General features: G+C 36.0%; 2 protein-coding genes across 2 annotated transcripts; one reads left to right on the forward strand and one right to left on the reverse strand.

Annotated features, from left to right (window-relative positions):
* The first annotated feature begins 341 nt into the window (after positions 1–341).
* On the forward strand, positions 342–7,989 carry LOC148168129 (uncharacterized). The gene is made up of 6 exons (XM_088046179.1): positions 342–526; positions 3,961–4,155; positions 6,186–6,534; positions 6,653–7,027; positions 7,071–7,194; positions 7,856–7,989. Exons 1-6 carry the CDS (start codon positions 342–344, stop codon positions 7,987–7,989), a joined length of 1,362 nt encoding a protein of 453 aa, XP_087902305.1.
* LOC148168130 (uncharacterized) lies at positions 7,963–23,430 on the reverse strand. Its single transcript, XM_088045908.1, has 9 exons — positions 23,283–23,430; positions 18,732–18,895; positions 12,681–12,813; positions 10,970–11,285; positions 10,340–10,799; positions 10,019–10,172; positions 9,608–9,817; positions 9,372–9,551; positions 7,963–9,320 (listed from the first exon to the last, which is right to left on the reverse strand). Exons 2-9 carry the CDS (start codon positions 18,790–18,792, stop codon positions 8,081–8,083), a joined length of 2,754 nt encoding a protein of 917 aa, XP_087902034.1. The 5' UTR covers positions 18,793–18,895; positions 23,283–23,430; the 3' UTR covers positions 7,963–8,080.
* Between the last annotated feature and the right edge of the window lie 656 nt (positions 23,431–24,086).

The raw sequence follows: 24,086 nt of genomic DNA on the forward strand, positions 1-24,086 counted from the left end.
CAGCGAGTGTCGCCATCCCAAGTCACAAAGCGTTAAAAGTTTACTCGCGTAATCTCTGTTTGACCAACAATGAAGTCCTGCATCCGACAACTTGTCTACGAAGAACCGAATTAAAAAGTTTCGACCCCTACTTTGTGCCAAATGGAATTTTGATTCGGAGGGCGCTATCAATTTAAGTTTGCATCGCTTCGTGCATTAGGTCCATTGAAAAGGAAAGATAAAGTTGGTTATTTTCTTGTGCGGGTTTCACACCGAAAAAAGCGGGAATTTTAATTGATTTGTTTACTTGGGATTGTTGGATGAGAGTTTGGTCTTATTGTAATGTTCTTTTAGTTTCGAGGATGTCTTATAACTATGCCCCAGAGTATGCAACTGAAGAGCAAGAGTTTTCCGAGAGCGATTGTCCTTCTGACAGTGTGATGCAACATGTATCTTCCGGTTTCACAGAACTTTACCGGAGGAAACATCAAACTATAAACCACAACCCGAACTTACCGGGACCTTATTATCACACGCACATGCCGAGGTAAGTTGTGACCACTGAAAAACTTTTCTAATGGAAATGTAAATAACATCCACAAAGTTTGAGCATTTGGATGAAGAGCAAAAAATTAGTTGTACAAAGTCAGGGGACGGTTAAATTAGATTCTTAAGAGGATTTTAGTAAAGAGAGCAAATACTCTTTTATAATAAAATACGCACAGACCATTTAGTAGAGCTTTATTAAATTTTTAGGGCGCTTTTCAGAGTACACAAAATATCAAAGACTTTATTAAATGTAAGCATCTTCTGTGAACGCTGTACAACTTTATAGTTGTTTATAAACACAAAAGTCATAGTTTCTTAGAGTCAAACATTTTATATGCACAACCTGTTGCATGCGGTGAAAAAAAAATCATAAAATATTCTCTTAGAAGCACTTAAAATTACATAATCCATTAACATCAGAACGAATCAGGCGATAAGCTCTTAAAAGTGTTTTAGTTCACCCGGAAATGTATTTTTGCACTACAACGTTATACAAAGATTCTTACCGGCAAGGAATAAAAATAATAAAACCACAGCGAAATAACAAGAATTCCTTGTTTTCACCCATAAATGTCATGCAGTGAAATAAACTGCAGAAATTCATGTCATACATATTGTTTTAAGCTTTAGTTTTGCATAGACGAGATTTATGTTACAGTTGCATCTTCTCAATTGTATTGCTTCAAATTTAAATTTAAATTTCGGGCCCTAGATTGTTTAGTAATAAAAATAAAATCACTAAAAGTCGCACTGACAGAAGTCACTTTCCAGAGTGGATTTAATTGTATATTGTCAAATCTGTCATTTTTTATTATGCTAAATATCTCAAGCGATTTTAATTCCAATTTTTTGGAATTGTGCCACATTAATATAACTTGAGTCGCATGTGTAACCGGAAATCTAAAAGAAGTTACAAATTTAATATCCGTGCTTTTAACGCTTCTTTGAGTAACTTAGACGAATATAGAGCCCGAAGACGCTAACCACTTCACTTTAATAACTACTAGGCACTAACGAGATATCATTTTTCACAGTTGAAATACTCTGACTAAAATATTTTTAATTAAAAACAGTGTTTACATTATTCATTATTCCCGTCTCTTCAATTTAAATGTATCTCGACAAATTAATTGTCTTGAAAATATAGTTAAAACTTGCTTGGAATATATTTTTTTAATCTCAAGTCCAATATTTTCTGAATATCTCGCTTTTCCATCGTGACGAAATAAAACCTCTCCATAAATCATCTTAATTTGATCGTTAATTTTGTTGTGACCATCTGTGACAATAACAATGCTTTCAGCCATTCGGTTATAATCTTTCTACAGTTCTGAACTTGATTGCTGTTGTACTAAATGAAAAGCAAACAAAAGTAAAATCGCAATTCATCTAGCAATGCGTTTTTTTTTAATTAGCGAAGTAAATACATAGCAATAACTGAATTTTAATATTTGGTGGCAGAAATGTGATTTTCTATTTAAATTCGCCACCCTAATAACAGTTATTAAAATTCTCCCCGGAAATGCCGGAGCGCAATTCTGTACATTGTGTCTATTGTTCGGCGCCTTTCATTATTAACTCGAGGAATCGGTCGAGTCTGAAATTTCCAAAAGACTATTTGCGAGTGTTTTGCGCTGGAACGTTATCGAGTCAATTCGCTTTGAGACGTTAGCTTAAAATTGACCATTACTTTTCTTTTTTCTATAGGCTATGTACGGACACCGCGCATGTAGTCGACGTTCCGGGTAATAAATTCTGAATGAATTGCATCTAGGTTTAAACGAATCGAGCAAATTATCAATTAAAGGAAATTGAAAGAGGTTATTTACGTAGTCGGTTTTAGGAAACGTTTAATCGTGAGAAAGGAGTGTCGATTGTAATTAAACACGATAGCTCGCCAGAGATCAACTTCTTGAAAAAAAAAGTGTTGATTAAGGTAATGAAAGACAAGTAAAAAATTATTTTTAACAGAGAGAAGCGTTGCGGGTAAAAAATTTCGCTTCCTACCTCTAGAAAATTGAAAAATGTAAATCAAGTTTTTATATTTTCTTTTATTACGTCTTTTCCCTCTTCTGTAACACATTTATATCGAGTTTAAGTACCAGCAGCTGCAAGTGAAAGAAATTATCCTTAGGACACATCATAGAGGTACAGCCTTGTAGCGCATCCACCATTTTTGCAACATTAAAAAATTCTTAATTATCGAGTTTTATTACCTTATGAACTCTTGTGATTTCAGGTGTTCAAAAAGGTAAACTCTCCCTTAAAACCCACACATTTCATAAAAGGAAAGCGTTTAGGAAAAGATGGAAACTTTATTTTAATAACAGCAATATATGCAACATTTTTGGTCCTCAGAAATCACGAAACTTCCTCGTTTTTCTGTTCCTCCTCGTGAAACTGAAATCTTTACCAATTTTATTCGGCTACAACACATAAAATTCGTCCATTTTCACATCCGGAGAATTCTTGAAATATCTAAAAACATTTTAAGAAATAAAAACCCTTCGCAAGAACAGTTAACTTTATTTAGAAAATACAGAGTACAGGTGGCGCTTTACAAATCCATATTTTTTAATCCCATGGATATTCTTCATTATCGCCCTAATCCAGATGAAATCTGAAATTTTTATCAGCGAATGATAGAAAATCGCTTTTCGACACTCAATGCTGAAAATGCGATTTTTCCGACCTGAAACGTTCCAATACGTGAACTGATTTAATGATTCGTTGCTATGGGTCACGTCCAGGTCACATTACAAAAATTCGCAATGTTTTATAACTGGAATAAAATTTTGCAGCCTAGTCCGACAAAATTCCGATATGAATTAAAATAATTAAATAAAAAGCAGAATAATAGAGCAATGACCACACATACAGTTAAATCAATGAAATGGGTTTAACACAAAACGGAATACGAGGAATTCGAATTCAATAGGACAAAATAATTCAAAAGCGATGACAAACCTGGAAAACTTGATACACAATGAGAAAAAATTGTATCACGTTCTGCAATAAATCTTTTTAAAGTCGCAGTGGTGTCGGAAAAAGGAATTGTATTTTTTTCTTTATCTGCAAACATTGAGATTAGAAGTTTTATAACATATTCTTACCTTATTGGCGTCTCATGTTCCGATTTGATACCCGATTGTTCACAATAACTTAATTTCGAAAGTATGAGAGAACGCTACGATCCGACACCCACAATGTTCGAAACTACAATAAACGGATTACTAATTTTATTCGAGTGGATCGGTGATCGGTGCAGCTAGGACGCAAAAAATTATCACTTACAAAAAAGTTCAAGACTGGATTAACTGATTACGTGAACGTGATAAAATCCTCCGCTGTTGTATAACGAGCGAAATTATTTTTCTTTTTGTGTTTAAAGAGCGTACATAAGTTTTCACGAGAAATTTCTCGCATTTCCAGCTACTACGAACAACACACGCGTCCTGTGACATCTTGTGCCTGTAATCTCCCACCTGATCCCAGATTCTGCTGTTACAAATCTGTTCCTCATCCTCAAGACAGTTCCTTCAGGAGTTCGGCCCAGACAAACCAAAATTCTACATTTCCAAGCATGAAAACGTTCAAAAAATACCCTGTCACAGCCAGAACGCCCAGGTAATTTTTCACGAGAAATTCGCCTCATCAGCAAGTTCTTTCTCGCATTGATCTGTTAACGTGCATATGCGGCCCGGACATCCATTAAACAAAGCTTTAATACTCTCTCGACCAAGTTTTAAACGCTAACGTTGGAGTTGAGTAAGTTGTAAATCACTGAAAAAAAAGAGGAAGAAGAAAGGAGAAAATTCGAGCAGGATTTGCGAGAATAATTAAGTTTTCACGTAATGTCTTTCATTTTGGAGAAATTGTTTCTTGAGAAGTCGATACGTTGTTTCGGAGCTTTTCGATTGAATCAGAATGTGCTTTCGACGCAAATCGGGTTTAACGGTAAATAGTAGAACGGGCTTGTTTAGATAGAGAATGCTAATAGAGTTGGTGGGAACAATGTTAAACCGTGTGAAATTATTTTTCGCTAATGCTGATGAAATTTTACGATGCGACCGCAATGAGTGCCGGGAATTTTGTTAACGATTTATATAAATTTCAACTTAAATGGAACGTCATGGAAGGGATGGTAACATTTTTATAAATAGCCTAGCAATTCTTTTCTCGCACGATACTCCAGACTAAACAGAGATTGCTCATGCAAATGTCACATTTCCATTTTGTGAAAACCAATTTTACCCAAAAAAGTGCTGAATTCTTAAGATGCGTGCACGTGAAATTTTCATTGCGGATACATTTTACAGATCCGGCTAAAACAGAACTGAATATTTCATAACCGAAAAACGCTTAGTTCACTGAATCCCACTCTGTAAAAATTTATCAAGATCCACTTCTTGTTGATCGTCCCATTTTTGCCATTCATCACTGATCCCTCTGATGCTTTTTCACTTGATGAAACAATCATCACCACTGCTTCCTCTGCGATATTTCTTGGTTTTTTCAACACTGCGATTTTTCCGTTTCGTTAATTTATCTCTCATTTCACGTTTGCCACTCCATCGGGAGGAGGTTGATCGTGACTTGATTATTTATTCAGGTGTGTGGAAGGGTCGGTGAGATACAACTTTGGAGCTTAATTCGCTAACCTCATGCACTACCTTGATTCGAGGGCGAGCGTCTGAAATCCCTCATTTTTCATGTTTACTAACTGTGCGTAATTGTTCTTTGTGTGCAAATGTCTTTCTATTCAATTGGGTTTTCCGGATGACGATAGTGGTTCCGGATGTCACCTCCGGAGCAGTCCGGTTTTCACATATTGGATCAGTTATCCAAGTGGAAGATTCGTGTTGGCCTCCGGGATCGGAAGAAAAACGCATTTGTGCCGATTTCCACAATATAAACTCTGATACCTTTGTGGGGCGTCGGGAGAAATATCGAATTTTCGTATTTGCATTCTCGACGGTCGGCGGTTACAATTGCATGTACATTGCTCGAGTTAATAATAAATCTAGTTCTATTTGCATTGGAGGTATTTTTTGGTTTATTTCGAACAACCAATTTCCTACCCTTAAATTATTCCAGGCGAGGATTTTAAGTCATAAACACCGCGGGTGCTTCGGGTCACTCCAAACACGTTAAATAAATAATGTTTTGGCCTAAACATAATCCTCGGAATATGACCACACCTCATGCACTCTGCAACGAATTGCCATGTGTGAAGACACTTTATCTCCCCCCGTTGTTTGACATATTGTTCAAGAGCGGTAATTTACGAAAGTTCCACCCACGAAGAAAAATAAAGAAAAACTCACGAGCGCAGTGAAGACGTTAGAAATACGGGAAGTCAAGGTGTAACTTCGTTGATGATGGAAACTGTTTTTTCTGCCATTATCGATCGTCGTTGAAAATTTCGTTAACTTCTCCTTTTCTTCTGTTTGCTGGAATCTTGTAAACAATTGGATTGATGGAGATCAAGTCCGGAATTTGATTAGTCATAGTGTGTTTTGGGGGTGCATAAAAAACGCAAATTTCGATCTGTCCATCTCTGCAGCTTGACCAATTGCACTTCAATCATCATTATCATTGTATTGCTCTAAACCTCCTCCCTTCATCCATATTTATAAAACGCGTTCTATTTCCAGATACATCCGTGGTCCCCCCACCCAGTTATGTAAACGTCCTTCAGCCCTTTGTCTTCCGGTGACGTGTCAGCCCGACCCAGCAGTATCCCATCGCCCACGAAAAGCTTCAACGGAAATTCAACATTATCGCGGTCAAGAAGCTTCCTACGCAATTAACGATTACGTCATGAGAACAACAGTCAAGAAGACAGACACTCGACCTGTGGATTCTGAAGGAGACGTAAATGCGAAATTAACAGACCTAGAGAATTTACTAACGAAATTCGACGACGGAGATGTGGATGATGGTGAAACTGAACGCGTGGAGATAACAGGAGTCAAAGATATTTGTAAAATTCTAAAACCGAAAGTGAGTCGAATGCGTTTTTGCTTTAATTGGCGCGAGCTCGGGGCGTGGAATATTTTATTTCCCTTTGTAGCCACAAAGATCCTCATAAATAATTAAAACAGCGCGAATTTTCATGCAGGTTCCGGCCACGGTCAGGGCTAAACAGGATAAAGTGTTGAAATTAAGAGCGGTCCAGACTAATTTAACTGAGACGATTGCTACCACTGAAAAAGTAAATAAATTAGAAGTGAAAGAAGCACCTGCGGAGCCATTAGATGTGCTCTTAAAGAAATTACAGACTGATACGAAGCCTGGAGAGGAAAAACAACCTGACTTTCGTCCAAAGCCTGAAATTTCCAACAGACCCAGACAATTAACGGATCAGAAACCTCCTCTCGATGACACTTCAGCGTTGGAGCTGCATAAGTCGAAGAGTTATATTGTTAGTCTGATCGATAAGGCTTTGAGTAAAGAACTGGGAACTATACCGGGAGATAAATGTACACGGAGCGAGGTAAAACTTTGATTGTTAAAAACTGGAATTCAGTGGTTTTCAGTTCGCGAATATGAACCCAGCGAAGGCGGTTACTTTGGTAAATCGACATTCAACCGAAAAAAGAGTTGCGGAGGTTCAATCAGCTGAAGGAAGTTCGAAGGACGGGCAGTGCGGCTGCAAAAATGGTAAAAACTGGTGGATGCGCCAAATAACTATTTTTCTCGAGTCGTCTCCGTGTCAACCTTTTTCGATTTTTAGCTGTCCATTCTCATGTTTATTTCAAGACCACCGATCTGTGATGCAATTTCCGTCATCTACTTCATGTTTAACTTAACATTCGTACCACATTGCATTAAACCAACATTATCTGGAGCGAAGCTGTCCCATGCATATCAAACAAACGTTAACAAATAGAAAACAAGCCGCACGTACTTACGCCACAATAAACTGCAACCGTCACCGCGTTCGAGGAACAATTTTGTCCAAGTCGCACGACAGTTAATATTTCACGAATTCGGACACCTCTGATTAACTTTGACTGTCACCTCGAAGTTTTCCGTGAAGAAACAACTTGCGGGAAATGTGGATTGAATACATTTATAGTTTCTTAACTCGGTAACCTCCACAATGAGAATTGTAATGAAATTTTACTATAATGGAAATTTATTTACTACGAAGTGCACACTGCTGGAGAATTATTCTTTAGTTTCCCTTCATTTTTAAATGCGGCAAGAAAATTTCCCAGCACGGAAATAACGCGAATGCGAGAATTACAAGTTGTTTTCTTGTTGTACTGCAACTTTATTAAACTGGAAGTGAGTCAAAACTAAAGCACCTCTTTTTCAGAAGAACCATTATACCTGAAACAGTTAAAACAGCTTCGATGGAGTCACCTGCGACACATCCAACGTGAAGCGAAGAGATTAGCGGACTTGGAAAAATTCCTGGACTCGTTCAGTGAGGGCGACAGCCCTTCTTAAAGTTTAAATTTTATTTTACAAAATTTATACAATAAACAACAGTCGTATAAAAACACTATTTACAAGAGTTTAAATAAAATAAATAATTAGTCTAACTCGCCGAGTCTTGCAGCGGTATGTACTTGACTTTTGGAGTAACATCGAAAACTGGTAAGTCTATATAAATAGCCTTCGATTTCTTCGTTGTTGTGACAACCAACTCGTCTGTTATCGAATCCAACTTCATATCTAAGATATTTTTCCTGGCGTGTGTGTCATCTCGAGCTTTCCTGCTCGTTTCGCTTACCACAGTTGTTTCAATTACTGTAGTCGTGGTTTCATCTTCACTCTTCTTTTTAATTTTCTGAATGTGTGTGTATGGAGTGGTCGATATTTTCTTAGTCGTCGTGTCAGCGACTGAAGGTGGATGGAAATTTTTATTGTGAAGGTTGCGTCTCAGATTGGGGAGCTTTGTTGTGCTTGAAGCTCTTGTCGTTTCATCGTAAAACAAAGGTACATATCGTGGTTTCTCTCTTGGAGTAATTATATCACTTATGAATTTTGGAGTGTAAGTGCTAACTAAGGGTAAGATTGTTTCTCTTGCGTACTTTTCAGCTTGTTCAAACATCCTCGCAAGTCTCTGGGGAAGAAATTGGACGGTCATGGCTATCATCTCCAAAGGATTATCTTCGTTCTTAATGGCTTTAGATCCGTCTTCTCGCTTCCATTTCGTGTCTTTAGACTTCACCGACGCCGGCACTGATGGGATCCACTCGGTCTCCTCTTCAGCGTCGTAGAAGTTGTACGAAATCTCTTTATTATTATTCGACAGTCGCGAGATAAAATCGTTTTTCACAGCTGGCTCCAGCTTGAAAGCCCCGAAGTTCCGCGACGTCGTCGCCCGAAGAATCGGTTCTGTTATTTCAGGTTTCTCCTTATCAGGATCATGAGATCGCCCGATTTTACTGCCAGAATGTGGCTTTAAAATCGGCTCAACTATTTCTTTGACTGTCTCTTCTTTATCGGAGCGAACAGATTTCGTATTGAAGGCGCGACTAGACTCGGCTTCTTCAATGTCAGAGACGCGATTATCGTCGTTCCAGTCAATATTTTTGTCTTTTTTGTAGTCCTTTTCCAGATCTTCAGGCCCGATGTGGACCACCGGAGTCGGAATAAAATTCTTGACTTTTGAAGTGGTATTCAGGGGAAGGTTTAGAGGGTTGGGGTCGTGAACTCGATCTTGAGCTTCTTTTTTCGGGAAAGTTCCCGGTAAGTTGCACTCACCGGGGTAAAGAGGGAGGGTCACCGCCACTCCTGAGTCCAGGATCAAGTTTTTCTTGCAGATGGAGGAGCTGGGAAATTTTATTTGATTTGGATTGAATTGATAATTTGGTTAGACTCACGTTTTTCCAAAACTGTCACTGATGGTGACTTTGTCCATCCGCCACTGTGTTAATCCTGAAGATAACCAACCGCTGTATGCAGTGTAAAGTATTTCTATGCTTGTAGGTTCTGAGAGAATGGGATGAGGCACCAGAATCCGAGAAATAGATTCTCCTAACTTCATCTCCTCGTCTTCTTTCCTGTCATAGAAAAAATGTGTAATTAAGACGTCCGTCCGGAAATAAGTCTTGATTACCTTGTCATCATGAAAGTTTCGTTAAACGTGGAATCTCCGATTAAAGTTATTTGAATTTTCCCGTATGAAACTATAGGGACGGCACTTGGAGAAGTTTCCAACTTGACATGATACTGATGTGCGCAGAAAGGCTCCTCATCTCGTGTTATTAAATATAACTGTCCCCGTCCTTTAGACCTGTCAGCGTAGTAACCCATATTCCCACAATTCCTTGAAATCGAGTAACAAGTCAATCAATACCACTTACAACTCCATTAGATTCATTAATAAATAAATCCACTTTTAAACATAAATAAGAGAAATTGAGCACCGCTGTTTTATATTCAGCATGCATAGGGAAACAATTTACGAGATCTATCTCGAGAAATATTTTTTCTGTGGTTGATTTATGATATTGAAAACAATCCTTACCTTTCATCGGTGCATGGAAAGCACTTTCCCGAAAGGAAATCTTCGTACGATTCACAAGGGAACGCCGGAAAATGACATCGAGGAGAAACCGAGTCGGTAAAGAACTTGTAGGCTCGTCTATGGTTACAAAGCGATCGTCCCTCGACGGCAGACGCTAAAAATCCAACATATTTACCACAAACCAGAAGCTATCTCCAATAATCACATCAAGAAAAATATGCTTCATAACTTCTATCGAAATCCGATTGTGGCGCTCGGTTTCACGTCCCGGAATCGAATAAAGTTACAAGAAAAGTTTAATATCGAAGAAATTTTACTTACACCAAATGATATCACTGACCGCTCCCACGAACAGATTACTGCACCCTTTCTGCATTCGGCCTCCATTCGGGTAAAAATCCACGTGTCCCATGGGCTGGTAAGAGCCTAAACCTCCCAAAATGAGATTTTCGCCATTGCTATGAATGACGTCTACGAAACTTGCATCGCTTTGGTCCAGTCTCGCTCGGGGATCTTGTGACTCGAAAAGGGGCCCGGCGGGGTCCAAACCCGTAATCCTACTTAAATTACCCAGCTCTGCCCCCGCAAACCCCGCCACATGAGCCCCCAAACTAAACCCAACCAAATGAGTGGTTCTTAATGACAAGCCATTATTATCTACCAATCCCTTAAGGAGCATCGCAAGCTGCTTTCCTACTAGTCTGGTGTTTGCGGCAGCTTTAACGTAATTAGGCAGTATTGCTCCTTTCTCCCAATCCACGCAAATAACATTAACTTCCTCCTGTAATTCGAATATAAACCGATCAATAAAACGATGCGGTTACAGAAACGACTGCGATACTCGGCACCAATTTTTTTTAATAACTTGTTATTAATATGAATACAAAATGTAAGCAGCGCTCAGGTGCCAAGCTCGCCCTATAAACTTAACATCCGGCGATAAGACCTTACCACAGCCATCAAAGCGCTCCTCATCTCGTATACCCATATATGGCTACAATCACTTCCGAATCCATGTATCAGAACTTTAGTGGGAAGACTCTTGTTAAAGCCCTGCTTAGCCCATTCAAAAGCTTGTTTGATAGACGTGAAAGGCACTTCAGCAGGACTCGACCCGCTCCGGCGTCGACTATGACCTGGATATAACAAAAATTTCGTGTCTATCTCCTCCGGTTTGCTTGGTAACATGTCCAAATACCCGAAAGGGCCGGACGCGTCGAAACATCCCAAATCACCGTAACAGACCGATGAATCTTCTCGTTTGATTCTGAAATTTCATGGTAATGTAGGCATCGATGCTTGATCAGTTTTACAAGGAAGCGGAAGTTATTTTCCAAGTGAAAGGTCAAGAACAAGACGTAGAAATAACGATATTTATGTTTTTTAAAAGCAGTGTGGGCTTTTAAAGATAAAAGCTGCGTGGGTGGATGACATGTATTGAACTTTCATGTGTATATTTTAAAGATACAATTTTGCCTTTAATATTAATGGTAAACGTAATTTCGTTACTCACAGACGAGCGAGTGCATAAAATTGGTGGAGGCGCTCGGAATTACATTTGGATAAAATATGTACGTGGGCCAACGTACGGTTGTTTTTCGTTAATGTAATGTTCTTGTTTGTTGTTTTAATAACTCCCCGTTAATTAAAAAAACTGTGGATTAAAAGCTATTTGCTAATTTAGATGAGTTTCATTAACAACAAAAACGAACTCTCAAAAAAATATTTTTTTACCAGTTCTGACTATGTAATAACATTTTATACGCATAAATAATTGAAGGCATTTTTTGCAGTATCGTCGTAATCCAATTCAACTTTCACCTCCTTCTAAGCCCACAAGCCAATGTTCATATATTGTTATAGTTTTATTACATAAAAACTGCCCACATTTAAAACGAGAAAAACGTGTATGTGAATTTAAAATTTTCTCGTACTTCGGGTTGCAGCTAAACAAGACCAAACTCGTCACAGAATTAGATCACTTTTATTATCTAACAATTCTAACGATTTTCTCTTCTATTATTCGTTATAATAACTCTTCGCTTCTTCCGCTTATTCTCCATTGAGCTCGGCGCCGTCAAATGTGTTTATTAATGATCTTTTTGTCACATTGTTTTATGCATCCTCTCTCTTTGCCATTCTACTTGGGCCATTTTATGCCTCTTTTGGATCACACTACACGTTCCACTTAGACGGTCTCATTAGTTTTTGGTGTATTTTTATGATTTCTTCTTTGTTCCTCTCTTTCACTGAAGGTGTTAAGTACTTCCTCAAACGCTTTCACAGGATCTCAGAACTAACCGGAATTAATTAATTGGGCACATCGGCTTTGGCTTTTTTTTTATGTTAGTAGCACTGTCTTGACTGTCTTGACATGTCAACATTGACACTTTCCCATATCAATTAATGTCAAAGAGGTGTCAAGCCGACATAATCATAAACTGCATTTTTACTTTTACTTTAAACAAAAACCGGACAATTGGCCTTGAAAAGAGCTAGGTCGTTAAGTAGCTCGACTGTCTCTCACGACTCTCATTAAACGTCACTGTCGTCTATATTTGCTTATCATTAACACGTTTAAATCTACACAAATCTCTGCGGAAATTTTGAGATGTCCACAATTAAATTAAATCCGGGGCTTTCGGGAACATATAAAACGTACCTGCCATGGTCCCTCTTCAATTCCTGCTTTTTCTGCCATTCATTGACCGATGTGAGCACGGATTTGTAAATTTCGGCATCATTGAGCTCGTCCAACACTTCCAGGGACGGGCTGAGCCACGGCACCGATGCCCCTTGAACGAAAAAGATAAATGCAAATTACTCTTTGAAGTCGTTAACCGCAAAACGCCGATTTTGTAACGTTAATTAAAATTTTGGTAGTAATTATGTACGGTACGTTAACTTTCGTGGCATAAAAAATTTATGCTTATTTAAGAAAATCCTTGATTTAGTTGTTGTAATGACATGTAAGTTGTCGCAAGATGTCAGGGTTGGATATGTTGCAAGCAAGAGTACGTTTTGTACTGTGATGTTACGAATTACATTGAGCGGAAATAAGGTAAAAATATCAACAAAAATTGTGTAATATCTTGTCTCTTGTCAGGTTTTTGATTAGTCACCGACTTAATTAAACAGACGGTCGCGTGCACTTCCAATCTTTCTATTTGTCATCCGCTCGGACTAATCAACTTAATCGCGTAATACCATAATCACATAACAGTTGTTTAGCATGTAATGTCCATTAAAATGACCTGGTTGTCGCGTATGAAAATCGTGGACCTACTTTTTTCGCGCCCCCACGATCTGTGTTTTTAGTTCAGGCAAGTCGTGTGATGAAAACTGATTTATTTGGATGATTATTCATTTATTTGTGGATGCATTCATTGTTTGGAACTACTGCCTGTTATAAAAGAGAAGAAAGCATAAGATGCTCAAGCAACAGTTTAATGGATATTCTTGTACCAAGATAATCTACAGTAATTGCTTCCGAATCCACCTTAATAAAGGAAAGATGAACAGATTTCCGTTTCCTATTGGTTACGTTAGTTATGAAATTTTTGTAGGAATTTAGATGAGGTGCCAATCAGTCTGAAACGAAATTTGTAACGTGCTCACGTTAGTGTGACGTAAGACTTTTGTTATTGGTTCAGTTACATGAAATTAGGTGAGAAAGCTGCTTTCTGGGATAGTAATTTACATACAAATCTGAAGGTTGCTCGAATCTCATTCTTTACAAACAGCAATAATTTAACTGAAAAGTGTAACCGAGTGTAACCACAGTTGTCACCGCTGAACAGTTATAAATACGAACAATACTGGAAGTGATGCACGAAAACAACACGCACAATTTTCAGTGTCTTCCCACAAAGTTCCGTTCACTGAATAAATGACTTTTTTATGCAAATTGAAACGAATGTTCTAGAAATAAAATCATCTGCATCGAGGGATTTAAAAGGCGATAAAAACAATCCTGGAAACTCTTGTAATAATTGTGCTTGATGCAAAAGTTGAAGTCATAAATTGTCAAGTTGTACTTTGAAAATGGCGCATTGCAGTAATTTATTAAGTAGTTATTACAGAAATAAATTACAAACATTTATCGTTAGTCAATAACAACTATAATGCATATCGCTCTCGTGTTTACTTCAGTGAGAATTTTAAATGAATTTTGTTCGATATATTCATATACAAACTAAATGTATGGAAATTAAAATTTACGTAATAAAATACTAGACGCTGTTTGTAACGAAATTTAGCTAGATAATACAAAATAGGCGAAAATTGTACATAAACTGGCGTCATTACCGTGCTTGTTTTTTTCAATTATAAAACAATGAAAAATACCTGTTATTAAATTAGAGTTCATTTGTGACTCTATGGGATTGTCTAAACATAACGACTTTATAATTTTTGTGACAATAGAAACCCACCGAATGTTAATGAGTTAAAATGCTTTCAGTAATGAACTCGTATGAATGTAGTTTTGTAAAGCATGTCAAAACCCACGCATTAAAATTGAATTGTAAACACAGCCATAAATATAATAATAAAACCTTAAATCTATTAGTGTTCATATTAAAACACCCCACCTTTAATTAACAGAAAAAGAGACAATACAATTTAAATTCACTTCATTTTTATCGGCACGCAAAAGCTCGCAAAATTTATTCCACGATAAAGCTCGCAATTTTAAAAATTCGAGCCGAGATAAAAATGCCAATGTTGAAAATATTGCACTTAACCTGATGTAATATATTTAGATTCACGGTCATAAAAGCAAACTTTACAGTCAGGATTCGCTTTATTTAAACGTAGAGGTAATTTTGAGAGATTTCCATATAGTTTTTATTTGATTACGTTGCAATATCATGCAAACTTTTCTCTTCTCTACTGCAGATCCCACGACTTGGTAAAAATTTTCACCATCTTTCTGTAATGAAGATTGATTATCATACAATTGTGGTTCCCGCCAGATTTCTAACTAAATTACCATTGTGTACTATGAACTCAATATTTCATTAAACTCTAAGCCAGCAGTAAAACTTTACATACAGTATTTAAATGAAAGCTATTAGTATTACGGGGAACGTTTTAATAACCGTTAAAATTAAATTCATATCGTTTTAGTTGCCCATAGGACTGGAAATTAAATATTTGAGATTTCAATGCGAAACAGTTACACGAACGCAAAATTTATCAATCTGCAAGTCAATGGACGTTGTTTGTTTTAAGAGTTTTCTTGGTGCAAATATGCTAATGAACGACAAAACAACGAAATGAAATAAACGTACGTGCTAAATTTTCTACTTTCTTTTTAAACGGATACTAATAAAAGCAATTAGCGAACTTTTTGCATAATACATTCCTTTTATCTTAAACTTCCTTTGTGTTCAGTGTAAGTAGCCGAAGGTCACGTTTAAGTATTTAATCATGTTTAGCATTACGAAAGTTTGCAAGGATGCACTCTAAATGTAATTCCAGTGTTTACAACAGTTTTAATTGTAGCCACATGCACAAAAATTGTACGAAACTTTCTATTTACTGATTATTACAGCGTCCTAATTGCATCGAAATTTAGCAATGTTTACCCAGAACATGGCTCCGGATGTCGCTTCCGGTGAGTCCGGTGCATTGAATTCAATGGGAGTCAACGTAATTTACGCTAAAAAAGTGCATCATCTGATTTTAAGTAGAAAGTGCGAATTATGAGTAACATGTCAAGTTCGGTGAATAGAAAGTTTAAGAACGACTTGAATTTCAATCAGTAGAGATGAGATGAGGTCAGTTCACTGAAGCTTTAAAGGGACGATATAACGGAAAATGAATTTCCGATTGGTGAAAAATTTTTATGCTCAAAAATGGATGGTATCGAAAGTAATCTAAGTGATTGGGCACCATGAAATAAACTGAATCGATCGTGATTGCGGGAACGAAGAAAAAAAGATGAGCGGGGTGTTATTATGTGTTCAGTTTAGTAAATTTCTTAGTCGTAAGACATAATAATTTGTAACTGCTCAACAACGCACGCAAGCTTAGCAATTTTCCATTTTTCTTATTAAATAATTACAATGTTATTACAAAATTAGAACGAGTTATTTATGAAGTAAAATATCAGTCTTAGCTCACCACTGTCCTGCCAGAAGCAGTGAACAGTCCACATAATTTTCTTAAATACTGTGAGCTAAAACGTTTTTTAGCAAACGCTGTTTCTTCTTGTAGACAATTTTTGGGGCTGTTACAATCGGAGTGCGACTTAAATTATAGATCTGCAGTAAATTAAAATGGAATCTTACAATCTACCAGTTGCCAGCAGATTATAAATTTCGTGTTCAAGAGAGCTCAAAATTCACTATTTGAAACTTCAATCGCTTCTAATTGAGTTATTTGTGGCTGTACAGGAAAAATTAACACAGTTTTGGATTCCGTGTGAAATTCTGCGTACAATGAGCTTCAAAAATAAACTAGATATTAACCGAAATAGCTTTTCTGTAAGTGATTTTTTGTGAGGATTAAATTGTTTGTTTTGCGGTTTTTTTAAACATTTTCTATCAAATATAAAAAAGAATTAAAGATAACGTGAACACTGATCAATTTAATGCAAATGTTAGTTAGAACCTTATAGTTCTCAGTTCGCGAAATATTCCTGAGCTTCGAACTTTTTGTCCTGTGGCGACAATATAAAACTACAATTGCCGTTTATTCAGTTATTTGTTGACGTACTATGTAAAAAATTATCCGAGATTCTGCCTTAACTTTTGCCCCAATAAAGTTTGCTTAACAAATAAACAAGATATTGATCAAAATAGGTTTTCATGAGTTTTTTGGGGGTGATTTTCAAGGAGTTTTTTCAGCGCGAAAACGACGTAATACTTTTCAGTTATGTATCAATCGAAACAGCAGTTCAAGATCTATCAACTGACCAAATTTCAAATTGATTGGAAGTATTTTACGACAGGTGCTCAAAAAACTTTTATTTTTTCGTTGTTTGAGTCGGAAATTTATTTTTCAAAAAAAGCGACCATCTGATTTTTGCATATATGAGAGCGGATTTTAAACAAAAAAATAGCGACAAAAACTATCCTTATATTTGTCCTAGTTTCGGAGATATTGAGCATTAAAAATTTCTAAAATAAAAAAACAACTATTCGAAATTTTAATCGGCCATAACTCAGTTATTTGTTGTCATACCTAGATTTTGAGCCCACTTTTAGAAACTGACTGAAATTCTGGCGAGCCTGTTACTTAAGTTTACTCAAAAAATAGAATTTGGTTAAGAAAAAATTAAGTTTTAGAATTTCGTAAAAGAAAAACTATTGCGAAAACCTCATTTCTCCATCTATCATACTTTCGGAGATATGGAGCGCCGATATTTTCGTACCTTCAAATTGGGCCCCTACAAAATACTTTCACTTTCATTAAAAAAAAAAATGCAAAAATTTGACTGGAATCCCCTTAAGATCACAAATCAGTGCTAGTTTTAGTTCTTTTATTATATCCACCAGTTAAAAACAACCCAAATAGATAAAAAATATTGTTAGTGAAGTCTTAATGTTACAATCATTGATGCAGATGGATGACATCCTTATTCGGTTGTGCAATACAACTTTTCAAATTATAAAATCGAAATCATATATCCAGCACCAACGACATACACAAATTAGTATGAATCATAAAAATACTCTGTACATTGCCTCTTACTTTTCCAGCAATTCACTTTCTCATAAATAGAAATTTCACAAAAGAGTAGTAATAAATTTGCAATAATTCCAAATTTTAGTACAAGTTAGAAAATGACTATTAATTGTGCGATTTTGTAAACATCGACATCGTTGGGAAATTGATTTTAAATGTTCCGTTTTAGACATGCAATTTGCAATTTTAAAAGACTTTAAAAGATACCAAAGTTCATTATTTTGTTCGCCACAGTCGCTGATTTGAACTAATTAGAATTACGCTTACAATCCAAAATTAATCATTTAATTAGATGCGTATCAGGATTCATTGAACTAGAGAAATTCAATTATATTCTAATTTTTCCAATATTGAGCGCACCGACGCGACGTCGAAGTTTTCGAAATTTGAAAATTAAGTAAAAAATATTTCCTAGCGAGCCCAAAACTCTATTTATTCTAATTTCGCGCTTAATTTTTAGACTCCACGCATTTTTGGACGGTTCATGGATAAAATAGGAGTTTTTACAATTGCACAACAGTTTCTCAGCAAAAACGGTTACTTTAACCAGAAACTACATTAGATGGACTGTGAAACTTAAATTCCTGTTGAACTATGAAAGATTTTATATTCCAAATTCATTGACAAACATAGCAATTAAAAATTACCTAATTCCTTTTATGTGGGCAAAAACTGGTCGTTACAAATATGTTTATATAAGATCTAAAAAATGCAAAAAATGCAGCACTATCAGAGCCTGTGGCTGAAGTCAATAAAAAGGATAAAATCGAATCCTTGCCCCAGTTCTAAGCGACTGAAGACGTAAGTTCATTTACTGTTTATTGTCTTTCCGTCGTAATTACTGGAAACGCTGGCAACTAGTTCACCTAACGCACTGTTTACATCACTTCAATGAGAGCTACATTTCCTTAATTTTCACAAATCAACGTAACTCACCACTCGGCCTTTTTCGTCTATATAATTAATGAAAAGGTCGATTACTTCCTAACTCGGCATTTCATGATCTAGTTTCACTTACCGGTGCAAAAAAATCCGATCAGAACCCACACACATGTTCCAATGTACATGTAGGACAGCATCGTTCATCACAAAAGTTTTTCACAATCATTGGTCTCGTTTTTAACAACCACCAACTCTTCACATTACACTACATTGGACTGCTTCACCGTAACTGTCTTCCACCTGCAACAAAAGCACTCTTATGATATAATCCGGGGACGAACATCGTGAAATTTCTTTTGCGATGGACAAAGTGAACGTCCACTGTCCGGACTACTTCGGATTTCGCAAGTTTCACTTTATCGAGCTTGGTCGTTATTAGGTTTTTTTCAATGTTTGGAAATACCGCATTGACATGAATGTCAGAGTTGAACGACACGAATTGCAATTCCGGCGATCTGCAAGAGTGGCGCCCAACGCGGGGCCTGATCCAATGACCTTGAAACATACTACAGGAAAAATCTGCAGACTCGTAGAGAGCTGGCGCGACCTTTGGCCCAAATTTGCAGATGTTCTCGACGATCCCGTTAATTTGACTTCCTCTCACTCTCTGCAATTTCGGTATTGCTGTTAATGAAAGGGAAACTGTAAGAGCTCTTGACACGAATGATACATTTTAGAGAATTAAAAATGTATGGCACAGTTTACTTAACTTTCTTGGAGATTCGACATGGACTGCGTTTTAAGGAGTCGTTTCGTTTCAATAAGCAAATTCAATGGTTCATGAATCAGTGGACATCAGGGAGGATTTCTCGTGGAATGCGGGATTTATAGGTTTAACACTCTTTTTTCGTAAAGTAATAATGAGAAAAACTACCGCTAGGTGAGCCATATGTTGACCACAAATCAAAGAATGTCAAGAGTGCTCAAACATAAAAACTTGCTGGTTAGCCTTCTAAGAACACAGAATTACTGTCAACACCTGTAATTAAAAGACACAAAGGAACTTGAGAATTTAGCACAAGTTTTATAATAAGAAGAAGCTATGCTTGGTAATATTATTGTGAGATTATATGAACTGACATAATAAGAAAAGTTTATATAAAGCTATTACCGGAGAAGTAGAACAGAAGAACAAAGGTGATGCAGTCAATTTTTGAAACGCGGACATAAAATATAAGTATTAAATTAAATCAAATTTGAAGTGGTAATTTCATAGTGCGAGTAATTTGAAACATTTAAAATAAACTTATTTCCGAGATTTGAGAGCACTGATAAAATACAGAAAAAGTACCATTTCCTCGGAATTCTAAAAAAAAAAACGATTACAGATAGAGATTAATAATAACAATGAAATTATCTACTTTGAATAAAATTAATCTGAAGAACTACACGCGATTTATATCGAGTCACTCCAAATCTTCCAGTTTCATACAATCTAAAAAGATCTTTTTTCGCAGTAGAAAGTCACCTAGAATCCTTCAAAGATGTAAATCCGAAACACTCCATTCATTGCTATTTTCACAGTCACTAAATTAGGTTATTATTAGCTTTCATAATTGATACTAATTTAAAATTATAATTTGGCTGTTGTCGATGTTTAATTCTTTGAGAAAAACTAACAACACAACAGTTGTTGAAATCATTGAAAAGTTAACAAAGAACTAATAATTTGAATCAATTTAAATAACGGTTGGACCCGATTTAAACGAAGATTTGTCTGTTCTTGGTATACCATCTTTGGGAGTTGATAATTTGCAATAAAAATAAATTAAATTTCTACTATTAAGCGACGACATTTGAGTGCTAATGTACGTTTCGGTATTTATGGTCATATTTAGTAGTAATAATAGAAAATCACGTACTGTGATCGTCACGTTGTAATAATTTCATTATTTTAATTACCTGCTATATAACAGTGAAACTCATAACAGAGACATTGGATTGTGCTGACCAACACGGACAATTTAATTTCACGTCCATTAAATGAGACATTAAACATTCTATCCTGCAGTTAGTCTTCTATAACATCGAAATTTTAAAAGAAAGCAGATAAATAAAAAGGTGTGTCTGTTTTAGGTGAAGAATAATTGCCAATTATACCTGGTGACACTAACAATATTTTTAATCCAACTGAGTGTGTCAAATGAAGTTAAGTGCATTTCACAATGAACAAAAATCATGATTATTTGTTAATTGAACACAAGATGTTGGCCTTAATAGTCTCGCATTACTGTTTGATTTCAAAAGACAAAAATAAATAAAACGCCAAAATTTGTACAACAGTTAGACGAAATAGACAATTATCTTTTACAACTTGGCCAGTGTTATGTAGGACGAAAATTTAACACTTTAACCTTTGTAACCTCAGTTGTGAGGTAAGTCGTGCTGTATTATGAAATTATAAAGGTATTTTATCTCACACAAAATGTGGGCATAATACAGTTATGTAAGGAGGAAACTGAGGTTTGATGATTAAAAGCAATGAGAAAGATTACAGTAGGTCAAATTGATGGAAATGTTCTGATCGGTGTCTTAAATTTCATGAATTTGAGATATTTAGAGTAGATCTTACGCCGAAAATTAAGAGGTGGAAGTGGTTTAAATGACATTTTGACAAATGCTGTAAAAATGTTAATTTGGACAGAAGTAGACCGTACTATTTTGAGGTTTTAAAAAATTCGATTTTTCACAAAATTTCAAAATAAAATATAATTCAAAATTATACTACATTAGAAAAGGCCCAAACTTCACCTTTGTTACGTTTGGAATTAGACCTCAAGAACGGTAAATTAGATTGGACAAAATTAGATCAGACGATTAAAGAAGTTCAATTAATCTCTGCGATTGCAAACGATTTCAGGAAATTCAACCAATACTGCGATCAAATTGAGAAAGTTGCAACATAATAAAGAAGAGATACGCAACAATAAAGCACTCTTTGGGAGATTAGCTTTTCTGGGGCAGAATAATTCTCATAAAATGAGGGTATGCAGTGTAGAAACAAGGAAAAAATAACCAGGAATGTTGTCTGTTTGCTCTCCAGAAAGTATGAAGTATAATTCCGCAATATTTTTTGTGTACAATTAAGTAAACGATTTTTTATTGTTGCTACAAATCCTTGTAAACAGGCAAAAAATAGTCAGATCGGATATGTAAAAAAATAGACCCGGGAAAACAAACATTCATTTAATTAATATTTTTCCAGAGCTGCTTAGAATGATATCTCTCGCTTTAAAAATATGAAAATACTTTCCTCAATGTTTCCTTGGTAATTTTTTTAATCAACTTGTATGAGAGACATGGAATTTTCATCAAATCCGACGATCAAACAAATACCAAAGCACATACTTAAAAGTTACATAACACAAATTCGTCGATAAACCCCAAACAATAAATAAATAATGACCCATTACACGCTTCCTTTACCGTCCTGAACTATTCATGATACTAATAGCACGTGCTATAATTAAATTCCATAATTCTTGGAGAAATTGTAAATTTAACTTTCACTCAAACACCCCGGAAATTGAAAAAATACCCACAATACAACCATCACACGACTCTACCGGTGTCAAGGCGGTCAATTTTTGAGCTTCCCGGGAAACTCCAGCCTGATCAATCAGTCACACTTTTACAAAAAATTAAATGTTGAAACTCATTGTATAACTCTATTATTGTTTAGCATAGCTCGCATTGAAATCATCACTTTCTATGCAGTTAACGCACGAACATCGTTTGTTTTCATTGGCACGTCGATTTTCATGGAATCATGGAATGATTATGGGCAGCTCTGTATATTTGAAACGGGAACTACCGTTGATTAACGGATGGCTTTATGTAACAAAAATTACAAAAATCGCATTGATAACGGTACGATACGGTGCACCGATATTACGTCATTATTTGGTAATAAGTACATGTGCACAACTGTTATTGCAGGAAGTTCATATGTTATTCGCTGGAACTGACCCGAATCCTTTTCTGGCTCCCAGACAATAATCGATTTTATAAATGGATATAACGACGTCGTTATGGTCCATTATGGGCAAGGACGCCACAAAGGAGATTTTGAAGAAAACGTTCTAGTGCTAGTTGTAAAAAGGAAAAATGGTCGTAAATAAAGTGGCGCTATTTTTGCTAGTTAAGTCGTGGAGGATAAAAATTTAACGCCGCTATCTGCAAATTGGACCAAAAACCGGCTAGGATCGAAGCATTTTTTTATTCAAGCTCAGAAAATTTGAGTCGAAGTAAAAGGATCTTCATAATGTTACGAATAGGAAATTTAAGCTGGAAAAGATCAGCAAAGGCCTACTCAAGGCCATAAATTATTTTAGTACGTTGGTATCACTTTTCGGAGTATGAAAACACATGACAATAATAACTCTCATTCATAAATCAAAGCCATCATCATTAGGACGAACATTAATTTACACCGCTCATTCTAATTCAATTTTCAAACAACTTTTTTTAGTGCACCATCTCCTAAAAATCCTATTTAGTTTGAAGACATCGAACTCGTAACTTTCCACAGTTTTCCAATAAAAATAGTCCATAGAAACCTTCCGTGACTGATAGAATTCAAGAAATGCTTGGAAAAAGATCCCAAGAATCCTCTAATTTGCTTTACCTTGAGGATCCGCCGCGTATATCCAAGCACTCACTAAGCACGTGTGGAACTGTTTTGGAAGAAAAGTGACATGCAGCAGACACAATTCACTGCATTAAACTGACTAAAAGAAGTAGTAAGCTCGAACCAGCTGCGGTAGAGAGTGGTATTTCTGTAACCTACTAAATGTTATACCAGTTTCCAATCCGAGTCTATGAAGTGACCTCAATGCGACTGCAGGTGAGCATCGCGTTGTCAACAATATTGTCGCCTTACAGAATTAGCCGAGAAACAATAAATAGCAGTTAAATAAATCAAGCAGAGTCAAACTAATATCGTGTGAATAATTTATGATTAGCAGAATATTGGCTTTGCGAGGATCGTTTTTATGACTGTTATAATAATAAAGGATAATAGGACGCATCAAAAATCATATGGAACTTTCTATTTTATTAATATTAGATTTTCGAGTAATTTCGATGATCAATAACTATAAATCTGATTGTTATTAGCGAAACTTGATGCTGGACTAATGTGAAACTAAATGGTAGGTTTTCTGAAAACTCTCGATCCGCGCCCACTTTCATAGGTAAAACCGGTTAAAATTTTGAATGGTAATACTAATAGGTGTCCCAATCGGAAAGCTGCTAAAAAACTTTAGATAGTCCACAATTGCAGCCTTGCATAGAAAGTGTTAATTACGTACAAATTTGTATTCCAAAAATCGAACTCCAACACGTAACGCCAATTAATAATATTCAAACTACTACTTACGTTTTATAAAGCGATGGTTTTATTGTGACATTCTCTACGCAAAAGCTTGAA

Source organism: Gnatocerus cornutus, chromosome 9 (genome assembly GCF_029298725.1).
Source record: "Gnatocerus cornutus isolate USDA-ARS CGAHR chromosome 9, icGnaCorn1.1, whole genome shotgun sequence".
In the NCBI taxonomy this organism is placed as follows: Eukaryota; Metazoa; Arthropoda; class Insecta; order Coleoptera; family Tenebrionidae; genus Gnatocerus; species Gnatocerus cornutus.

Coding starts and splice junctions, on each gene's coding strand:
- LOC148168129 (XM_088046179.1), top strand. CDS start 342: ATGTCTTATAACTATGCCCCAGAGTATGCAACTGAAGAGCAAGAGTTT. Junction 6,535..6,652: donor GTAAAATTCTAAAACCGAAA/GTGAGTCGAATG, acceptor ATTTTCATGCAG/GTTCCGGCCACGGTCAGGGC. Junction 7,195..7,855: donor GCAGTGCGGCTGCAAAAATG/GTAAAAACTGGT, acceptor CCTCTTTTTCAG/AAGAACCATTATACCTGAAA.
- LOC148168130 (XM_088045908.1), bottom strand. CDS start 18,792: ATGCTGTCCTACATGTACATTGGAACATGTGTGTGGGTTCTGATCGGA. Junction 11,286..12,680: donor TTGAAGAGGGACCATGGCAG/GTACGTTTTATA, acceptor ATGAAATTTCAG/AATCAAACGAGAAGATTCAT. Junction 9,818..10,018: donor TTTCCATGCACCGATGAAAG/GTAAGGATTGTT, acceptor CTCGATTTCAAG/GAATTGTGGGAATATGGGTT.